The 22,910-nt window shown below is 43.2% G+C and overlaps 1 protein-coding gene across 5 annotated transcripts in view; it reads right to left on the bottom strand.

Annotated features, from left to right (window-relative positions):
- The window catches only part of PAMR1 (peptidase domain containing associated with muscle regeneration 1), a 113,350-nt gene that overhangs the window by 47,582 nt on the left and 42,858 nt on the right, over nucleotides 1-22,910 (bottom strand). For 4 of the 5 annotated variants that reach the window (XM_011965512.1, XM_011965509.1, XM_011965510.1 and 1 more), the window contains 2 exons: nucleotides 20,944-21,072; nucleotides 3,548-3,662 (listed from right to left, as the gene is read on the bottom strand). In XM_011965512.1, the coding sequence (XP_011820902.1) occupies nucleotides 3,548-3,662; nucleotides 20,944-21,072 (244 nt within the window). The remainder of the gene's footprint in view (nucleotides 1-3,547; nucleotides 3,663-20,943; nucleotides 21,073-22,910) is intronic. The other variant, XM_011965513.1, reaches the window with a different exon arrangement.

The following is a 22,910-nucleotide window of genomic DNA, read 5'->3' as shown; positions in this document are numbered from 1 at the left end:
TTTGCATGTGTTGGTCACTTTTCCAGGGCCCTTTTTCCTCCCAGTCTGCGTGGCTGGTTCCTTCCTATCCTCAGGCCTAAGCTTAAATATTCTCTCCTCAAAGAGGCTTCCCTGACCAGTCTTTCCAAAGAAGATCCCTTATTTTTCTCATAATGTAGACATAAATTTTAACTTCTTATATTTACCTCCTTGGCTTTTTGTGTGTGAATGTGTGGCCTGCCTTCTCCACTAGCCTGCAAGTTACTTGAAGGCAGGGAGGAACACCTGTCTCGTTCTACGGTTTTCACAGTGTCCAGCACAGTGCCTGGCCTATGGAGATGCTACGGATATTGCCAAATATATGACTGAATGGTTACGTTATTGTAATTTTATAGTTGGAGAATGAAAAAAAGCTCATACTGTTTTGCAAGACTAAATAAAGGGGAAAAAAAAAACAACAGAAAACCTCTGCACACTCTTCTGTTTGACGGAAGAAACAGAAGGTAATTATCTTCTAGGCGACGATAATTCTCACCCAAAGAGCAGACAAAGTAGCACCAAGTCAGAATTTCAGGGGTTAAGGAAACCTGATACATCCATGCTTATCCAAAAGGGGTCTTGGGTTTGAAAGCATTGAGATACACCAGATTGGAAACACAGAAGATGACATTAAGCCCCCAAGTCCAAAAGACAAGAAAAGCAGCAGCCACATCCCAGGGCAAGACAGGCAAAAGCATTTTTCCAGGATTTCCAAGGGAATACCTGAGTATCAAGTTCACAAAATGTATATCTGTATCTTCTTCTCCACACTCTGGAGAAAAAAATAGAAATAGAAAGGCTCATAACTGCTGCCTAAAATGTTGGGAGTAGGGATATTTCTGCCAACTACAGTAAAAACCCAACACGCCAGCATTAGGGAACACTGGAATAGAGTGACAAAGAGTATATTGATTTTAAGTGTTCTAAAAGGTACTAATAATAAAGAAATCCAATACCCGAGTTTCATCAGTGTTTACTTCACAAAGGGTTGATCACAGTGCTTTTGGGGTGTAGGTCCTGTGAATCGCATGTTGTACAGCCTGCTCTAACATCTAAGAGGACACCTGATTTCTTATCCAGATGCCACCACGCGCTCACTGTGTGTGTTAAGGAATCAGCTTCTTCTCTTGGCCTCGATATCTTTGTCCGCAGAGTAAGGGAGAGGCTACTACCTGACAGAAACCACAGTTTTTCCTGAAGCTGAAGAGACATTGCAACTATATTTGCGTTCATGCATTCATTTGTCCTTTTGTTCACTTACTGAACACATATTTCTGGAGGCCAGCTCTGTCCCAGACACTGTCCTAGGTGCTGTCAGCATTGCAGTGCCCCAACTACCAACTAGACACGTGCCAGCCCTCATGGAGATTAATTCTGGGTTAGAAGATAGATAATAAGCAAGGAGACTAAAAAACAAGGTAATTTTAGAGTGCTGAGTGCTGCGAATCAAATTAACCAGGTAAGAGCAGGAAAAGTGACTAAGGTCTTAAGTTTCTGACGCAATGTGGTCAAAGAAGCCCCCTGTGAGGATGCTAGCTGGGCAGAGGTTTAAATGATGCGGTAGAGCCAGCCATGTGAAGGTCATGGGGGCAGAGTGGTCCAGGCAGGGGAATCTGTAAGTGCAAAGGCCCTGGGGCAATGATGAGGTTAGCATGTTCGAGGAACTGGAAGAAAACCAGGGATGCTGCAAGGTGGTGAATGAAGGGGAGAGTGATAGGATCCGAGGCCAGTGAGGGGAGCCTGTAACCGATCTTGTGTGGTAAGGAAACTAGCTTTTATTCCAAGTCTATAGGAAGCCACTGAAAGGTTTCAACAAGGGGATAATGCAGATTTTAAAGGCTCCCTGCAGCCACTCTGCAGAGAGGAGATGGCAGAGCTGGCAGGAGTGGAAGCCAGGAAGCCAGTTAGGAGGGCATGACAGAATCCCAGTGGGAGATGGGCGTGGCTTGAAGCAGAATGGTGACAGTGGTGACAGAGAGCTGTGGATGGACTATTTTTCAAGTAAGAAAATAGATTTTGTGGTGGTCTGGTGGTAGGTGAAGGAAAAGGGGCATCGGGCACACCTTCTGGGCTTTGGGGCTGAACATTGTGTCTATACTTCCAAGTGTTTCCATCATTATTACTATCCCTGGCCAGGTGCTCCAGACTTCACTTGAGGAAAAGAAATCCACACATTTCCATGCCTCCCTAAGGCCCTTTCCTGGGCAGCTAATATGCTTCTCAATCCTCCGCAGTGTTGCTATTTTAGAATTTCCTTTTGCATCTTGGATTTGGGAGAAGCTCCTGAGAGGCCCAGAGGGGACCATTGGTCTTGGTTCCTGAGCTGCTGAAATATTAACATGCAGCATTTAACACCTACCTTTGTCATCCCTGCAGACTTAGCCTTGAGCCCACTGGGCAGAACAGTGTGGTTCATCGCTTGTTCCTTGAGCCAGCCTTCCTCTAGGAATTAATGAGACTCATTCCCAACCCCAGGTCCTCAGGGAGTAGAAACACAATCTGACAAGCGCTAGTTTTGAAGAGGAAGATTGAGAAGGGGACCTGTTTTGCTGGATTTTTCTAATTCAGGGTACCATGTTGCCCCTCCTGGAGGACAGAGAGACATTCAAGAAGCCAGGTAGCATGTGGCAACCTCTGTGTCCATTTATCCACCCAGAAAATACTTAGTGAAAGCCTGTGCCCTAGGGGATCAGGGATTTTAAATCCGTTCACTGTCACCACAGGGCTAAAATGAGAAGAGCTAAGTGGACAATGACCCTAGCCATTCTAGGGGTGAGTGAGGAAAAGGGGAGGTGTTTTTCAGGAGAGAGAAGATATGCTGGAGTCAGAAAGCAGTTCTTTTGGCATTTATTCATGCAACAAGTATTTATCATGCAACTATAGTGTGCCATGAACTGTTCCAGCACGATGATGCAGTCATGAACAGCTCTCACCAAACAGGTCCCTTGTGTAGCATTTATCAATAGTTACAATAAAACAGGGTCTATACTTTGGACTATGGCATAAACAACATTTGCGAGGGCCCTAAAGCTCCACAAAAAGAAATGACTCGTCTTCCACACAGGTGAGAGAATTAGTTTATTTGTTGTGGGATGTTTGCTTTTTTTCTGAAAGCTCCAATTAAAGGAGCTGTGACAAGCATCAGCCCCAATCTAAAGTATAATTCTTTGAAAGTTAGGCCTGTGCCTTTTATTTCTTTACATCCCTCCCATAGGAACCAGCCCGGTCCTGAGTAAGTAGGAAACACTGTTGAAGATTTGTGGATGGGTAGATTGCTCTCAGTATTTTGCTTTGTTGGTGTTATCCTTGGGTCAAAATCATCTGAGCCCTACACTTCTAAGGCAGTGATGACAAGCATTTAGTTGGCTGTAGTTTCAGCCAGGCCTTATCCCAGAGAATCACAGAGTGGTAAAGAGAAAGGCTCCAATATATATAAAGGCTCCAGAGGATTCCAGTGACCAAAAGCCTTCTATCCCATTGCTGTGTCCTTAAAACCTCAGACTCCTTAGTTCTGACCCCAGCTCCTTACCTTAGTTGGATGATGAATCCAGGTTTAGTATGAATGGTCCATTCGCAGTGAGCATTTAGGGGATAGCTTTCCAACAAAATCTGACCCTTTGGGGCTCGCAGAACCTGGCCGCATCCTAAGAAAAGAAGAAAAGATTGGGACATAAAAATAGAGGTCAATAGGAAAGAGACTGGAGAAGGTCTCAAAGAGACTTTGAGCTCATGTCACACCCCTGAGAACAGGATGAATAAGGAAAAGGAAGACGGAAATTAATATTTCTCAAGCAGCTGGCAACGTGCCAGGCAATTTACATACATTAATTCATTTAATCCACCCAACAGCTTGGGAAGGGAAGTGGTGTCCTCACAATTTTCCAGCTGGGAAAACAGATAGATCAGAGAGTTAAATAAATAACTTGTCTAGCCACTAAGTGACAGAGCAAAGACTCAAACCTAGCTGTGTTTGAATGTAAAGTTTAAGCCACCCTATCATCCTTCCTCTCCAGGCCTGACAAATGCCAGCCTGCTGCCCCTACCTTAAAAGGCTCAGAAAGTAGACCCTCCCCACAGCTCTACTCTCTTCCCTCCACCATCCAGGCAGGAAATCAAGGCACTAATTTATTCTATGAGCAGTCATGTAATAAATGCCTCTTTAAAGCATGACAGTGGAAAGGAGAGATGATTTCCAACCAGTTGGACTGGATTGATGATTTTCTCATATTTTTCTTGCTCCCAACTCCTTTCGTTCAAATGAACTCCTATCAAGATCACCAATAAAACTAAATGTATCAAAAAGGGGCTCCCGGTTAAAGCAGAAGGAGGGGCCCAAAACCCTCCACCTCGACCCCTACCTAGTTGTCTGCTGAGTTACCTCCAAGGAATCCCTGAGATTTGAAAAACACTGTATTGAATAGTCTTTAAATTAGATCATGTTTTCTAGTGTTAAGATAAGCACAGGTATAGCAGATGCACTGTATTTTTGTAACCAAAAGTTTGGGGAAAATGTCTTGAAGTGGTTCTATGGAAAAATTATTTGGATAATGAAATAAATGATATTCTCTACCTGGGGGTGGCACACTATGATCCTTGGGCCAAATATAGCCCACTGCCTGCTTTTGTAAGTAAAGTTTTATTGGAACACAGTGACACCCATTCATTTATGTATTGCCTATGGCTGTTTTTGGACTATCATGGCAGAGTTAAGTAATTATAGCAAGACACAGTAGGCCCCATAAAATGAAAATACTTACTATCCAGCTCTTTACATAAAAAGTTTACCTTCCCTATTTCTATACAGAAATCCAGATTGCCTTCTTAAACTCTGGATACATAGTTATATTCAATAACTCCCCAAAAGTATAAGATTTCATAATTGAAAATAAAAATATTATCAGTGGATACTGCACCATGGCAAGATGACAGTAGTAACATTCCTAACACAGAGCCCAAACTCCACTTTTGACAAAGCTATGAGGTCTGAGGCTTCTTACTTTTGTGAAAACTACTGCTAGGTCATACTATCTATCTCTTCACTAAGATCTTTATTGCTGCTGCCCTGTGCCAATGATGGGAAGCATCATCCACTAGTTTCTACTTGGGGCTTCTGTCTAGTCCCAGCCTCCATCACCTGTCTCTTTGTAATCTCATCTCCTCCTTGATCTCCTGGTGATATGGTCTGGCTGTGTCCCCACCCAAATCTCATCTTTGTAGTTCCCATAATCCCCACATGTCACAGAAGGGACTTGGTGGGAGGTAACTGAATCATGTGAGTGGTTACTCTCATGCTGGTCTCGTGACAGTGAGTGAGTTTTCACGAGATTTGATGGTTTTATAAGAGGTTTTCCATCTTCACTTGGCACTTCTCTCTCCTGCTACCATGTGAAGAAGGACATGTTTGCTTCCCCTTCTGCTGTGATTGTAAGTTTCCTGAGGCCTCCCCAGCCACACGGAACTGTGAGTCAATTAAACCTCTTTCCTTTATAAATTACCCAGTCTCAGGTATTTCTACATAGCAGCGTGAAAACAAACTAATACGCCTGCCATTCACCCTTGTCCCCTAACATTCTATTGTCTACCCAGCATCCAAAGCCACCTTTTAAATAAATGAATCAGATCACATTATCCTCTTGATTCAAAGAGGTTCTCCTTCCAAAGGTTCTCCACTGTGTAAACACCTTCCTATGACATTTGTGGCCCTGCCTTGCTGGCTGCCTAAAGTAACCCTCCTCCCAATCTCACGTACCACTCATCTGCTTGTCCACACTGCCCCAGACACCGCCTGCTTTCTGTGCCCCACTCCCACCTTGTACTTGCTGTTTCCTAAACCTAGAAGGCCCCTCTTCGTCTGCATCTCTTTCCTGTAAGAATTAAGCTTATATGATTGCACCACTGCACTCTAGCCTGGGTGACAGAGCAAGACTTCACCTAAAAAGATATAGTAATAAAAATAATAAGCACGACTGCCACTTCTTCAAAAGGCCTTCCTTGCCATCCAGCTAAAATAGGCCCTCTTAATTCTATGGTCAATATCATTACTCTGTTTTGTTTTCTTCATAGTACACATGCTTATTTGAAATTATCTCGCTTACTTGCTTACTCCCTTTGATAGAGCTGGGATCTTTTCTAGCATGTACACCTAGAATGGTACCTGGCATGTAACAGGTGCTCAATGCATATTTGTTGAATAAATGGATGATGATATTATTATAGGCCAGGCACTAAAGCTTTGCATTTTCTCATTTAATCTTCATAAAAAACCAAAGAGAACAACATTCATCTCCCCGTTTTCCAGATGTGGAACACTAAAGATGGAGAAGTTAAGTGATTTCCCTAAACTCAGATGCCAGGAAGTTAGAAGACTGTAAATTGTTGTCCTAATGGTAAAGCAGTGGTTAAGAACAGAGACTGCAGAATCTGACTGGCCTTAGTTTGAAACTCAGCTTTATTTTCCCTAGCTGTGCAGCCTTGGGCAAGTTACTTCCTCTGTCAGAACCTCAGTCAGCTTGAATCAAATGTGAATAAAAGTGGCAGCTACTGTATATGGTTTTGTAAGGCTTAAATCAAATTGTGCATGGCAAACTCAGGAAAATTAGTAAATGTTAGCTGTTTGTATTGAGTGGCAGAGCAGAGATTTGACCTCGGATCTGTCTAGTATCAACGCTGAGTCTTTGCTGGTATGTTAAACTGTCTTTGGGGCATTCTGACCCAGGCCTCTCCCACTCCATTTTGAAACGGCAGAATTTTTCCACCCCTAAGGAGATACATGGAATCTTTGCCCGCTCCCTTTTTATAATGCACGTTCCTTCTTCCTGCACACCTCACACTCCTCATCGCCCCCATCTACCCATCTGCTGCTGGGCTACGGAAGCGATATGTAGGGTGTGAGAGACAACAAAACAAGCCTTCCTGCACAGCCCCCGCCCTCAGGGATGGGCAGCTTCCCAGCCTGCAAGGTGTTAAATCCCAGCTCCCTCAGCAAACCTCCTGCTGGGGATCCCAAATTAGAACCAGCAGCAAATGCTGCCAGCCTGCTCCCAGTTTCTTCTCTCCATATGGAAGCTGGAAGCAGACAGCTGTGCCCAAATCCAAGGGAAGGCAGTGCTTATCTCCATTTAGGCTTCCTTGGCACATCCATTTGGGCTTTGGCCAGCTCCAGGGTCTCTTGCAGTCTCTAGAGGGCTTAGTTCCCATCCTCAACCAGGTGCCCAATCCCTGGCCATGTGAAATGCTGGACCACCTGTTCCTGTAGGCTCAGGGGCTGTCCTTCAGAAGCAGCCAGGATTCTAAACACATGCAACATCTCCATTCTTCTTAATGAGGTTCCTTTTCACTCTGAAGGGGAGGGCAGAGTTGGCCCCAAGATGGGGAACAACTTCCAAACAACCAGAGACAAAGGGGCCACTTCTTGGAAATGTGCTTGGAAAAAGGAATATTAGGGAAACAGCAAGAGGAGGAGAGAGCTGCACTCCCTCCCCACATCAAGGAACGCCTTAAATTCCCTCTCCACTCTTGCCTCTACTTGAAGAGCTGGCGAGCCTGGGTCCAGGGGCAGCCTGACTACACCTCTCTGTCCAGGGCAGAACAGTGAACACAGCTGAGTGTTCCTGCCAAGGAAGTATCGCTGGCCAACCTAGCAGGTGGTCCTGAGTCTGAAAGACCAGAGCAGGCAAAGAGCCTGGAAGATGTGCTCAGATTCCTTAACAATGTCTTACTGCAGGAGAAGAGGGGTATAGGTGTGTGTGCGTGTGTGTGTGTGTGTGTGTTTGTGTGTGTGTGTAGTGATATCTGTCAGTGAAGCTGGACTGTGCCCTGAGCTCTCAAATTCTGGCATCATCGCCAATCTTCCCCCATGACTACATTCCCAAACAGAAGGGGCAGTTGGATAGACCTTGCTTCTACAGAACTGAAAGGAAATCTTTATTAATTTCTAGACCAGTAAGACAGCTGGAAAAGGCTCTCAACAAAAAATGAACACCCTTAGCCTCATTCAAAAGTCTTCTTATCTTCAGCATTTGGTGCAGGGAAGGGGATTGCGGGAGAGACACACACACTTCTAAGAAGTGGTTGGGTTTTGTTTTTCTTTACTGTTTCCTCTTAGAAAGAAAAGGAGGACTTAAAAAAAATTCAGAGAGAGGCATTTGCATTTTCTCTCCTCCTTCAAAGATGACACAGTCTGTGATGCCAGCCAGGGTCCAACTCTTAGTTCGACCACTTTCTAGTTGTGTGACTCTAAAAAAGGCCACTGTATTTTCTGAGCCAAGGTCTTTCATTTGGAAATGAGAATATTTGTACCTACAACAATGTGTTTTTCTCAGTCGTCTTGGGGATTAAATGAGATATTGTGTGTAAAGCACTTAGCACAGCACCTGGTACATAAAAATGCTCAATAAGTGGCAACAAATACTGTTATTTTTCTTGAGTCTTGTCTGGATCTGAGGCACTGACCGTTTTGGTCCAGGAATCACAGGGGACAGTGCAGGTTCTGACCCACTGCTCCAGGGTTCATGGGAGCCTCATCTCATCACTGACTAGAATCCTAAACTCATCAGGCTTAGCATCCCAGACAGTGATAGCAGAGCCAAGGCTTGGATGATGAAGACCCAAGGCCCTCCCACATCAAGAGACGGTTTCATGGAGAGGATAAAAGAAGGGGCTCTGGGGCTGACTTCTGAATTTGCATCTTGGCTCTGCCACTTACAAGCTGTATGACAGCCGAAAAGTTATTTATCCCTCTGTGCCTGAGTGTCCTCGTCTGTCACATTGCTGTGACAAGGGTTGCAATGGGGATTAAATGAGTCAGCACAGGAAGGTACTCCAAACAATGCCTGGTTCATAGTAAGCACTAAGTGTTGGCTTTTTTCAGGGGCTCAGGTGTTCATCAGGAACAATGACAGGTCCTCAGCTCAGCCTGTGAGTTGACCTGTAACCCCAATCCACCTGACTCTATGATGACTGTTTATTGAGTTGTCTGCCTCCCCCATGACACAGTTCCATGAGAGCAGGGATATCATCTGTCCTGTTTACACCTATATGTCCATCAAGTCAGTGCTCAATTACCATAGCTACTAACTGAATGAATGGTTAGACCAAAAAAACAATTTAAAATTATTTCTGTCCAAACAAACCATTTTTAAAGCCCCTCCCCACCACCCTGTGTCCAATGGCCTGTCCATTCAGTTGAGAAAATGATTGTCCAGAAAGAATAGCATCTACCACTTTGCTGCAGAAAGTCTTTCTTCCCCCCAAAGTTGCCAGGGTTATCATAAAACACTCACATGGAAATAGCTCTGCTAATGGAACTCAATGGACAGAGTCTGGCTAGGGTAGCACAAAGAGTTAAGATTGCGAAATACTTTCAGTCTCTTTTCCCTGTGCTTCAGTTTGGTTGATTTCTATTGATATGTCTTTAAGTTCCCTGATCCTTTCTTCTATTTTGACCAATAGGCTGTTAATCGCCTCCAATAAATCTTTGTTTTATTTCAGATAATGCATTTTTCAGTTCCAGGATTTCCAGCTGGTTTCTTTTTTATTGTATTGTTCAGTGCTAGGGTTTCCATTTTGTTCTTTCAAATACTTTCCAAATCTCTCCTGAATTTTTTTTTGTTGTTGTTGTTATTTTACTTTAAATTTCAGGATGCATGTGCAGAACGTGCAGGTTTGTTACATAGGAATACGTGTGCCATGGTGGTTTGCTCCACCTGTCTACCCATCATTTAGGTTTTAAGCCCTGCATGCATTAGATATTTGTCCTGATGTTCTCCCTCCCCTCACTCCCCACCCCCGGACAGGCCCTGGCGTGTGTTGTTTCCCTCCCTGTGTCCATGTATTCTCATCATTGAGCTCCCACTTGTTGTGACAACATGTGGTGTTTGGTTTTCTGTTCCTGTGTTAGTTTGCTGAGGATGATGCCTTCCAGCTTCATCCAGGTCCCTGCAAAGGACACGATCTCATTCCTTTTTATGGCTACATAGTATTCCATGATGTATTATATATCTCATTTTCTTTATCGAATCTATCACTGATGGGCATTTGGGTTGGTTTCATATCTTTGCAATTGTACATAGTGCTGCAATAAACATACGTGTGCATATGTCTCTATAGTAGAAAGATTCATATTCCTTTGGGTATATACCCAATAAAGGAATTGCTGGGTCAAATGGTATTTCTGGTTCTAGATCCTTGAGGAATCACCACGCTGTCTTCCGCAATGGCTGACCTAATTTACATTCCCACCAACAGTTTAAAAGCTTTCCTATTTCTCCACAGCCTCACCAGCATCTATTATTTCTTGACTTTTTAACAACCGCCATTCTGACTGGCATGAGATAGTATCTCATTGTGTTTCTAATTTGCATTTCTCTAATAATAGTGATGTTAAGCTTTTTTTATATGTTTGTTGGCTGCATAAATATCTTCTTGTTTTGTTTATTTGTCTGTTTGTTTGTTTGTTTTGAGACAGAGTCTTGCTCTGTTGCCCAGGCTGGAGTGCAGTGGCATGACCTTGGCTCACTGCAACCTCTACCTCCCGGGTTCAAACGATTTTCCTGCTTCAGCCTCCCAAGTAGATGGGAGTACAGATGCACACCACCACGCCTAGCTAATTTCTGTATTTTTAGTAGAGATGGGGTTTCACCATGTTGGCCAGGCTGGTGACAAACTCCTGATCTCACGTGATCCACCACCTCAGCCTCCCAAAGTGCTGGTATTACAGGCATGAGCCACCTTGCCCGGCCATAAATGTTTTCTTTTGAGAAGTGCCTGTTCATATCTTTTGTCCACTTTTTGATGGGTTTGTTTTTTTCTTGTAAATTTGTTTAAGTTCCTTGTAGATTCTGGATATCAGAACTTTGTCAGATGGGTAGATTACAAAAATGTTCTCCCATTCTGTAGGTTGCCTGTTTGTTCTGATGATAGTTTCTTTTGCTGTACAGAAGCTTTTTAGTCTAATTAGGTCCCATTTGTCAATTTTAGCTTATGTTGCAATTGCTTTTGGCATTTTCATCATTAAGTTTTTGCCCATGCCTATGTCCTGAATGGTGTTGCCTATGTTTTCTTCTAGGGTTTTTATAGTTTTGGGCTTTACATTTAAGCCTTTAATCCATCTTGAGTTAATTTTTAAGGTGTAAGAAAGGGGTCCAGTTTCAGTTTTCTGCATATGGCTGGTCAGTTTCCCCAGAACCATTTATTAAACAGGGAATCCTTTCCTCATTGCTTGTTTTTGTCAGGTCTGTTGAAGATCAGATGATTGTAGATGTATGGTGTTCTTTCTGAGGTCTCTGTTCTGTTCCATTGGTCTATATGTCTGTTTTGGCACCAGCACCATGCTGTTTTGATTACTGTAGCCGTGTAGTATAGTTTGAAGTCAGGTAGCATGATGCCTCCAGCTTTATTCTTTTTGCTTAGGATTGTTTTGGCTATACGGGTTCTTTTTTGGTTCCATATGGCATTTAAAGTATTTTTTTTTTCTAAATCTGTAAAACACGTCAATGGTAGTTTGAAGGGAATAGCATTGGATCTATAAATTACTTTGGGCAGTATGGCCATTTTCACAGTATTGATTCTTCCTATCCATGAGGATGGAATGTTTTTCCATGTGTTTGTGTCCTCTCTTATTTCCTTGAGTAGTGGTTTGTAGTTCTCCTTGAAGAGGTCCTTTACATCCCTTGTTATCTGTATTCCTAGGTGTTTTGTTCTCTTTGTAGCAATTGTGAATGGAGTTCATTCATGATTTGGCTCTCTGCTTGTCTATTGTTGTTGTATAGGAATGTTTGTGATTTTTGCTCATTGATTTTGTGAATTTTTCATGTCTTCATCCATTATATTCATCTTTTCCTGTCAATCTTTTAGTGCATTTATTTTAAAGTTATGTAAAAGTTTCTTGTTTGAAAATTTCCATTTCATCATCCATGCTCTATTTCTTTTGACTGGGTGTTCTCTTAAATGTAGATCTTATTTTCTTGCTTCTTCATAACAGGAGATCTATTGTTTCCTTTGATTGGAAATGCCCTTTCCTCTATTACGTTAGCAGGAGAACTGATGAGGGATGAATCAGTTCGACCCAATCAAGGGTTAAGCTGATTTGGGGCAGGACTGAAGCTATAACCTCACCAGAAGAGCCTTGAAATTCAAACTCCATAAACTTAAGGAAATCTCTCTTTGATTTTCATCTCCTCCTTCCCCCAGCTTCCTGCGCTCCCATGACTACAAGACTGGGAAGCTGTGAGCCCATGAGACTGTGAGACTTTGAGACCACAGGCTTATGAAGCTGTAAGGTGACGACATCCCAAGATCTCCTGCTTCGTAGCCTCATTCCAGCCTCTGCTTGCACAGCTAAATTCCATTTAAGAAAATACTTGGTGGAGAGGATTATCTTTGCCTTGGGGTCTCCTCTAGATTTAAGTTCAAGCAGTCAGCCCACAGATTCAAAAGTTTTCCTGGCCCTCCTCCTCCTCTGTTAGGCCCCTTCCTGCACTTGCCCTGCCCCCAACTTCAGCAGCTGCCTTCAAGTATGAAGCATCCCGAATCTCTTGCTCATCCTGGAAGAACTCATCCCTCTGGAGTTTAAATTCTTTTCGATTTCATATTCACAGACATACTATGGCTTTAAAGAAAATTGTTATTTTCTTTGGTTTAATCTAGTGATTTCTTACTGTTTAAGCAGGAGGGAAGGTCTTTCACATCCTTCTATACCTTCATCAGAAGCTGAGCTATGATTGATGAGTTCTTTAATAACATAAAATCCTCTACAAAGATTTAAACATTAATTCTCTGGGGTCAAAGAGCTTCAGCACATAAAATATAAAATACTATTTGCCATACAATACTTTGTCTAGTGAAGACTACCTCCTTGTGTCCAGTGTGTATTCTTTACCCTTAAAGACTTCTCTTTTATTATCTTTCTTCTCTGGCCCTTTATGGATTTCTTTCCCTGCCCCCTAAAACAACAACAAACAAACAGAGCTCATTTCATGGCTCTGGATTATAAGAACAGCATCCACCAGTTATTGAGCACTTACTATATACCAGACTCTATCCACCATTTATTGAGCACTTACTATATATCAGACTCCATATTAAGGGATTTATAGACAGTTCTTCACTTAAACTTCACAAAAACTCTGAGGGCCACTATGAGAGTCCCAATTTTGTAAATGAGGAAACTGAGATTCACAAAGATTGGGTAACTTTGCCCAAAGCCAGGAAAGGAATACAGATTAAATCCAAGCCCAGGCTGCTAACTGCAACCTAATACCATCCCCAACCTGGGCATTGTTCTTCTTCTGGGAGCATCAGGACACAAAAGGCTGGAGCGAGATGAGGCAGTTTTCAGTGACACCGCCCTAGGTGATTCCACAACTCCCCTGGAGGGCAGCCCCAAAAGTCAGTAACACACAGCTTTGTAAGCCTTTTCCCCACTCCCCTTAAGTTTGCTCTTAATCATTCCTGCTTATGGCTCAGGAATCAGCCTGCACAAATCCTCTTCCTCTCTGATAACTCTTGCCCTACAAACATTTTTGGGCATGGCTTATGGCCAGCTCCTCTGTTTCTCTGCCTCTGTCCAAAATATGACTAAGAAGATAAATGTATTAAGGACCTATAATCTCTCCCCATAAATCCTCTCATCTGGGTTGCTTTCCTATCCTCCTCAGATGCCCAGTATCCTTCAAGGACTGAAAGGCTGGGATCACTGCCATGCCAGCTAGAAGTATGGCATTCTGGGTCACTTTTGGGCCCTCCTGCTGCTCATCTTTTTTGATGGCCTAGGGCCAAGCTAAACCAACACCAGTCTGGTGGTCAGCAGTGGAAGTCAGCAGAGTGGTTCCACTTCAGAACTCAACTTTTGAGTTTAAGAAACCCTAAGAGGAAGCCTTGGTTTCGACTTTGGATATCAGCACCTCTAATAGCCAGCACCCAAATCGCAGTTCCTAAATACGGTTTCCCACTATAAGAAACCAGGATGCATGGAGAAATGGCTGGTTTCAAGACCTGGCATAGAAAATCAAGGTGAACTTAAAACATTTGAGGGTGAGGGGTAGAATGCAAGTAAGTGCTCAAGGAGCAATGAGGTGTAGCCAGCTTGAAGGGCCAAATCTGAAACAATCTAAGCATCAAGAGAAAAAATATGATAACGCTATGAAACAGAAAAAAATTAAAATTCATGAGTCTCATAGTGCAGAAAAAGAGAGCGAGCCAGATGTTGGAGAATGATAAAAAGTGGCGAATCCTGGAAAGGAGCATGTGGATGTATGCTATTTCAACTCTCTGTAGAACTGAAATTTTTACATTAAAAAGTAGAGAAAGGTAGAAAGAACAGCTCTTTTTTTAAAATGGCAATAAAGTGCCACTAGCTCCTAGTCTGGATATTCTGAGATTACTAAACCAATCTTTCCTGGACAGAAAGATATGAATGAGTTCTCTCCTGGGCCCAATAGCCTCAGGTCGTTTGCCCATCCTCCTGGATAATACAACCTGCCAATGGTTATGCATGAATCAATTGCATATTTTAAGGTCATCATTAGTTAGGTTAGTAACACAAACATTGTCAAGGACAGTGAGCATATAAAGGTGCTACTGCATCTGTTCAGTGCCAGATGCTCTCTAATTCACATATAAAACAGCTCTGATCCTTCTGGCACTTGTCCGCCACTCCTCCCTCCTTCTAAGGCTCTGTATAGTACTCAGGAAAAAAAAAATGCCCAGGCTCTTCAGAGACACTCAGAAGGAAGCGCCTTCAGGATAACGTTGTCTGAAAGGATCACTTGGGCGCCATCTAGTGGGAAAATGCTTACACTGCCATGGGGCTCCGGCGCTGTGTCCCAGCCATACACAGGCCACCCTTAACATACGCGGGCGGCATACTAGTAGCTCAGCACCAGGCGGGCGTTCAACAAAGAGTAGAATGAATTACTTCTTCCTATGAATTCCCTGCATGTATGTTTAGTGCCAGTATGAGGTGAGTGTGATAAGAAACTAATAACATCATATTGATGTTTTCTTATGGTCAAGCACCGTTTTCACAGATGGATTGTAAACTCACTGCAGAATCATTGTATTCCCTGGTGCCTAGCCCAGTGCTCCATAAGAAATGCTCCGTCAGTGCTCATGGTGGTGGTAACATACACTGTGCGGAATGAGGCTTTCAGAACAAGCATAATGGAATTGAACAAGCACCACTGAACCAACACAGGATCGGATAGGAATCTGACCATTAGTTTGTTTTTTAAATTGCATAGCATTGACCACACTCCATTTGTTTTTAACTTAAAAAAAAAATCTCCTCTCTAAAGCACAAGCTCTAAGATGTCAGAGACCATGTCCATCTGGCTTATCATTGTACATCCAGTACCTAGAAGCAACCATTCAAGAAATATCTTTTGACTGGATGGGTAGATTAATGAAGGAAGGTGTGAGCTCTCTGTTCTACCTGCCTAGGTGATAGACTGGTTGCTCTGAGCCAGTTCTGCTGTCCTTGAGAAAGCCTGGACCCTCACATGGACACGATCACCAGCCCAACCAATGAGGCTCCATAAAAAGCCTCTTACACCAAGGCGCAACCCAAGACTCGAACAGTAGGTGCTGTTTAAAAAGACACATGCTCAGGATTTCTGAATATTAATATTTTCTGTTTCATAACGTTTGGGTGACTACTATCCTTGTTTTGTTACCATTTGCTTTATTGACCTCGTGCATGCAAATATTCTTTCCCTCCTGTCCCCTGTACCCTGAACAAATCCCCTTACTCACATGGAGTGACTGGAGTATTGTTTAGAAATATTTATCTACCCTGCTTCCTTGAGGATGGCATATACTTCCCTCCTCCACTCATTGGGAACTTAGCCATGTGACTCCTTTTGGCCAGTGGAATATGAGTGAGTGTGATGTGCACAGAGGCCTTATGTGCACCCGTGTGTTTGGCTTCGCCTCTTGTGCTTCTGCGACCCACCCTGAGAACAGCATCCTCTGATGGCTGCTGTCCCTTCTGCCTGAGCCCTGCAGCCTGGAGCACAACCAACCCAGACCAGCCCAGTTGAAATCAGTGGAACCCCTGCCAACTCACAGACCCATAAGAAAGAAAAACAAACATTTGTCCTTTGAGACTGTTAGTTACCCAGAAAAAAAAAAATGAACACTTTAACACCACCACCCCTGAAAGCTTCAACTTAGAAACTCTCCGATCATAATACCCCTCCCACCTACATGTTCCATTACTTTATTACCACCAAGCCTGCTTTTCCACTTTTGACTTCCTGTCCCTGTTCCCCCCTACCAGGCTCTTTCTGGTTTCATGTCCTTCTCAATTGGGATCCTTGGTCAGTCACGTCTCAGCTTATTCTTGGATCAACAAAACAACTGGTTTTATTCCCTTCTGCTACTGCACTTCTGGAAAGTACCAGTCAATGTCCTAACTGACTGCATCATCTCCCTAAGAATTCTGGCTTCGACTGGGTCCTCCGTCTTGCTTGCACATGCTTTAAGCTTAACACCAGCTGGTGCCATTCTTGTTGCTCAAGTGGCTGCCCCAAACCTTTGGTTCTTTCAAGCCCCAGCCTCTCTTCTACTCATTCTCAGCAGAGATTTCACTCGCTACTTCTCAGAGAAAATAGGGAAACTCACCAGCGGGAGGCAGGCTAGGACCGTAGTTAAGAACAAGAATAAGGGGTCTGGAATCATCCTGGGCTTTACCCTAAGTGTATGGCCTCAGGCAAGTTTCTTCACAGCTCTGAGCCTCAGTTTCATTATCTATAAAGTGGGAGTATGTATTTTCATAGGGTATTTTCATAAGGTACAGATAAAACAAGACATGGCACATAAAGTGCTCAGCACACTTCCTACCATATAATTACGAACAAACCAGATATGCTACCTATAAATAGTTCTTTACCTCCTGTCTCAGTCTAGGACAGAAAAGGAAACTCCCTCTCCTTTAAGTCTCACTTTTGTTCTTGATCTCACAGGAAGTTCTTCTCCTTCAGCATAACATGGTCTTACCTTCTTCAGTTATTCTTACTCTAATATCTTCAATCTCTCCTACTGACATGTTACTCACAGTAGCTTAAAACCTGTTTCACCCTTTCCCATCTTTTTTTTTTTTTTTTTTTGAGAGACAGAGATGAGGTCTTGCTCTGTTGCTCAGGCTGGAATGCAGTAGTGCAATCATAGCTCACTGCGGTTTCAAAATCCTTGGCTGCAGAAGTGATTCTCCCTCCTCAGTCTCTTGAGTAGCTAGCACTACAGGCATGCACCACCATGCCTGGCTGATATTTTTTTAATATTGTACAGAGACAGAATCTTTTATTGCTGATCAGTCTGGCCTTGAACTCTTGTCCTCAAGTAACCTGACTGCCTCATCCTCCCAAAGTGTTGGGATTACAGGTATGAACCACTGCACCTGGCCTTTCCCATCTTAATTGGTATTTTTCCATAGCAGGTTATTTACTCATATAAACTATCACCTTAATTCTCCCCTTCCTTGCTTGATTAAGCTTATTTAAAAGTTGTCTGTATTCTTTACGTCCATTTTTCACCCTTCAAATCTTGCCTTTTTTTTTTTTTTTTTTTGAAACTGTCTCACTCTGCCCAGGCTAGAGTGCAGTGGCATGGCTAATTTTTGTATTGTTTGCAGAGATGGATTTTCACCATGTTGCTCAGGCTGGTCTCGAACTTCTGGGCTCAAGTGATCCACCTGCCTTGGCCTCCCAAAGTGCTGGGCTTTCAGGCATGAGCCACTGTGCCCCACCAAATCTTTATATGAAGTTGCTATTGCTCAGGTCACCAATCACATGCTAGCCATCAAATACAAAAACCTCTTTACTGCCTTCATCCTATGTGACCTTTCTGCCTTATTTTGAAACACTGCCCCCAGCTTCCAGAACCCTCCTCCTTCCTGGTTCTCCTCCCATCTCTCTATCTTTTCCCATCTCCTTCCTGGTTTTCTCTTCCTTTCTTTTTACATCTGTTGCTATTTCCTCTGCCCATGGTGCTCTGTTCACCTCCTACTTCCATCTATAACAGCCATATGCATTTCTCAAGTCTCCAAAATTATCTCGAGCTGTAGACACCTATTTCCTACTGTTTGCAGGGCCTCCTATAGGTGTCCAAATTCCAACTTATCTCAGGTAGAACTCACCTTCTTTCCCCCACCAAACCTCTTCCCTTTTATTATTCACGTAACAGCATAAACTTCTAGAGAGTTGATCAAACTAAGAATTTGAAAGGTAAACTCTTGAGGTTCCTCACCCCTACCTTCAGCGAGTCTTGAGTCCTGTCACTTCTTCCTTTAAGGTCTTCTAATTCTAGTCTCCCTTCTTCATCCCCTGAACCACTGCAATTGCACTCCTAATGGCTACCTTTGGATATGGTCTTCCTCCACTCTACTGGAGTTATGCTACAAGAGTTATCTGTCAAATGGTACTCCCCTGATTAAACCATCCATCATCTCAGAACCAAGTCTAAGCTCTGAGCCCTGGCACACTATGCCCTTCAGAGTCAGAGCTTGCCACCCCAAGACCATCACCTTGCTCTGATCATACCTCATGTCACATGCTTCCTTGAACACACCTTGCATTTTCACACCCTGACCATACTATCCCTCTGCCTGAAATATCTTCCTGTTCTGCCAACATATGAGCAAAGGCATAGCTCAACCTTCATCTCCTGTCTGAAACTTTCCCTCCCTCTCCCTGTCATCAACTGTTCTCTTAGCTAGTTCTCAGAGCACTTGGTCCATCCCCTACTTCACCACTCTTCCTTGGCTCCCCATTGCACTTGGAATAGCATCTAAATTCCTTACCTAGCTTACCTACATACAAGGCTGTATTAGTCTGTTCCCACACTGCTAATAAAGACATACCTGAGACCGGGTAATTTGTAAAGGGAAAAGAGGTTTAATGAATTCACAATTCCACATGCTGGGAAGGCCTCACAATCATGGCGGAAGGCAAAGGAGAAGCAAAGGTGCATCTTACATGGCAGCAGGCAAGAGAGCTTATGCAGGGGAACTCCTGTTTATAAAACCATCAGGTCTCGTGAGACTTATTCACTACCATGAGAACAGTATGGAGGAAACCACTCCTATGATTCAATTATCTCTACCTGGCTCCACCCTTGACACATGGGGATTATTACAATTCAATGTGAGATTTGGGTGGGGACACAGCCAAACCATATCAAAGGCCATGTGTGATCACACTGGTGCCTACCACTCCAGCCCCAACAAATCCCCCTTTCCCTCTCATGTGCACAGAGAAAGAGCAATCTTCCATAAGATCCAAAGCAGGGAAAACCCAAAGTGATCCTATATAATCCAAAGGTCAATGTGAAGTCTAAAGCTGTGCACTACAGCTTTAATTATGACTATCCCAAACTATTATTGAAAGTAGTTTTGTCAGGCATGGTGGCATGTGCCTCTAGTCCCCACTATTTGAGAGGTTGAAACAGGAGGATTGCTTGAGTCCAGGAATTTGAGGCCAGCCTGGGCAATACAGAAGGACCCCATCTCGGAAGAAAGGAAAAGAAAGGAAAGGAAGAAGAGTAGTCTTCTTTCTGAATCACCTAACAATTCAGTAATTAAGGAGCATATAGGATAATAGTGATGTATTTATTGCATTAATTGAGCTTTTACTATTGTCAGAGAACTAGGTGCTTCACATACATTATCTCATTTAATCCTCAAATCAACCTTATGAGGTAGGTAGCCTTATTCTCCTTTTTTATAAAAGGACACTGATATTAGCAAGATTAGATGACTTGTCCAAGGTCATACTGGCAGCGACAGACAAAAACATTATTTAAACCCAGGTCTGTTTCATTCGAGAGCTTGTATTCTGCTCATTATGTGATACAGTCTCCATAGAACAGCTGCCAAAGAAGACCAGGTTAAATATTGCGGCTGACCTACCTGGAACATAATCTGCCAGGTACTGAATTAAATTCACGAGAAACCATCTAAAATGACATCGAAGTTTTAAACCTGCAACCGAGACCAACACTTAAAAAGTATCTGTATTATGGATAACTGAACTCCCCAGTTCACCTGGAAGTGCCAACAAGCCCCTTCTCCTCCTGGTATAGTTGAATTTCTCAGCTGCAGACCATACACTCATCCTTAGCCACAGAGTCTTGAAACTGATGGTATTTCAGTACAGATTATATCGGTCAAAGATACCAACCACACCTGATCCTCCATCTCTGTAAACTGGAAATATCATTCATAGGAGAAAATTAGACTGTAAGACCATTCTAACTGCTTCTGATTCAAGTACGAGGCATATGGAATAAGTTAGTGAATTAAAGCAATTTGTACATTGCTTGAGATACAGACTCTCAGAGGGACATTTATCAATCAGGGCACTGTGGAGGGGAATCTTGGACTGAACGAGAGATTAGATTTCCACTCCATTTTCAAAGAATTGTTGAAACTCACAGAACTCTAATAAAAACTAAGTAATTCTTTCACATCAAGCAGATGCCAGAAAGAATCTCTTTCCCTGGACAAAAGGCATGCTAGCAATTTGCTATGGGTTCCAGGAATTTAATTCAGGATTCAAGAAATTTACCAACAGAAATTCATATGTACAGTGCACTACAGATGACATTTATGAAGACTTAGTCACTGTTTGCTGACCACGGCTACCATGCAATTGCTTCTGGAATGCATAGAGCAGAAAGCCTTGACCTCGCTTAGAAAGAGGAGATTGAAGAGTAGACATAAACCTCCTGTGGCCAAGAATTCAAACAAATGTTCACAATCCACACCTCGCAGATGGAAACCCATCTTTGTTTTTATAGTTTTACCTAGAAAGCCCTCTGGCTGCAGGCTTTCCAAAACTCAGATTCCAAGGAGATAAATCTTGGTCCATTGTAAGCTAAGACTTTAAGACAGTGTGCACTAGAGACAGAGCTAGGTCAAGGTCTACTTACGCATGCAGTCTCCTCCGTACCAGCCTGCTCGGCACTCGGCACAGTAGAACCCCTTCACATAGAAGTCATCCAAGGTACCCCCCCATGAGCCATTTCGGCAGCTCTTGCAGTTTTCAAAGATGGTACAACCTGAAACATTCCCAAGAAGAGGAGTGTTAGGCCAAAGCACTTGCGGGTTCTAATCAGCTGCATGGGATCACAACTGCATCTTCTCAGGGTCGTGTCTCCACTAAGAGCATCTGGGCCTAGAAAGGTGTCAGAGCCCAGAGGAAGAACCTCTCATCTCAAGGAAACTGCTAGAGGTGCCAGAATTCAGACTGGAGAGTTTAGAAGGGGGGTCTCAACGAGTATCCCAGGTAGTGGCTGGTGTTTTAAAGTAACACGAAACTGCCTGCAGGAAAAGGAAGAATCTATCAATATAGAGTCTTTTGTATAAATGCGTTACATGTTTATTGTGGAAGTTTTAGAAAATTTAGACCAGCAAAAAGAATTAAATAAAAAATATCTAAAACCCCATCACCCAAACTATTGCTAACAGTCTTTCTCTGCCTATATACACACACATTTTTTAAATTAGACTTATATGACTTATGGTACATTGTTTTTGTAACTTACTTTTGAATTTCATAATAGATAGTAAATATCTTCCTGTGTTATTAAATACTCTTCTATGTCATATACTTCTGTGATGAAAGGATGCCATTGGAAACAGCTCTCCTGTCTAACAACAGGCTCACCCTGGAATGTGTCAGGCTCCCCGCAACCAGCAGGCCACACCAGAGGGGTTTGCGTGATTCTGCAACAAGGACCAGTTTAGAAACGTGGTCTCTTGAGGGAGTCGGGGGTCGTGAGAAAAAGTACAAATGATTCAATCCCACTTAGCAAAACACAGAACTAAGTTCTGGCTCTGCCATTGTGCAGCTGTGCGTCCTTGGGCAAATTGGTTAAGCTTTCTGTGACTCAGTGTCCTCATTTGTCCAATTGGGTGTTATGATTTGGATCTGTGTCCCCACCCAAAGCTCATGTTGAGATGTAATCCCCAATGTTGGAGGTGGGGCCTGGTGGGAGGTGATTGGATCATGGGAGTGTGTGTTTGTTTTTTTTTTTTAGACGGAGTCTCGCTCTGTCACCCATGCTGGAGTGCAGTGGCGCAATCTCAGCTCACTGCAACCTCCACCTCCCAGCTTCAAGGGATTCTCCTGCCTCAGCCCCCCGAGTAGCTGGAACTACAGGTGTGTGCCACCACACCCAGCTAATTTCTGTATTTTTAGTAAAGACGGGGTTTCATCATTTTGGCCAGGATGGTCTCGATCTCTTGACCTCATGATCCGCCCACACTGGCATCCCAAAGTGCTGAGATTACAGGCGTGAGCCACCGCACCTGGCCCATGGGAGTGGCTTTCTCATGAATGGTTTAGCACCATCCCCTTGGTACTGTCCTTGCGATAGTGAGCGAGTTCTCTTGAGATCTGATTGTTTAAAACTGTGTGGCACCTCCCCCTTCTCTTGTGCTCCTACTTTCACTCATGCTTTACCTTCCTCAATGAGTAAAAGCTGCCTGAGGCCTCCCCAGAAACAGATGCCACCATCCTTTCTGTACAGCCTGCAGAACCGTAAGCCAATTAAACTTCTTTTCTTATCAATTATCCAGTCTCAGGTATTTCTTTATAGCAATGTGAGAATGGCCTAACCCTGGGATTAGACATCGTATCTACCTCTTCAGACTGTTTTAATTTTTAATTAAATTATCACAAGTAAAGTGCCTGCACATAGTATCTATGATACAAAATACGAACTCTTATCCCTGCCACTGCATACAGCATGCTCAATTTTAACAGCCTATTATCTGTTTTCCTATAATAGACTTAAGTCAAGGACTGTATCTTATCCAACATTGTATCCACAGCACCATACAGTGGCTTGCACATAGTAAGTGTTCAATAAATATTATTTGAGTGAATGAAGGA

This window comes from Mandrillus leucophaeus, unplaced genomic scaffold (assembly GCF_000951045.1).
Source record: "Mandrillus leucophaeus isolate KB7577 unplaced genomic scaffold, Mleu.le_1.0 Scaffold73, whole genome shotgun sequence".
In the NCBI taxonomy this organism is placed as follows: Eukaryota; Metazoa; Chordata; class Mammalia; order Primates; family Cercopithecidae; genus Mandrillus; species Mandrillus leucophaeus.
Note: the sequence above shows the minus strand (reverse complement) of the source record. Positions and strands in the feature narration are given on the sequence as shown.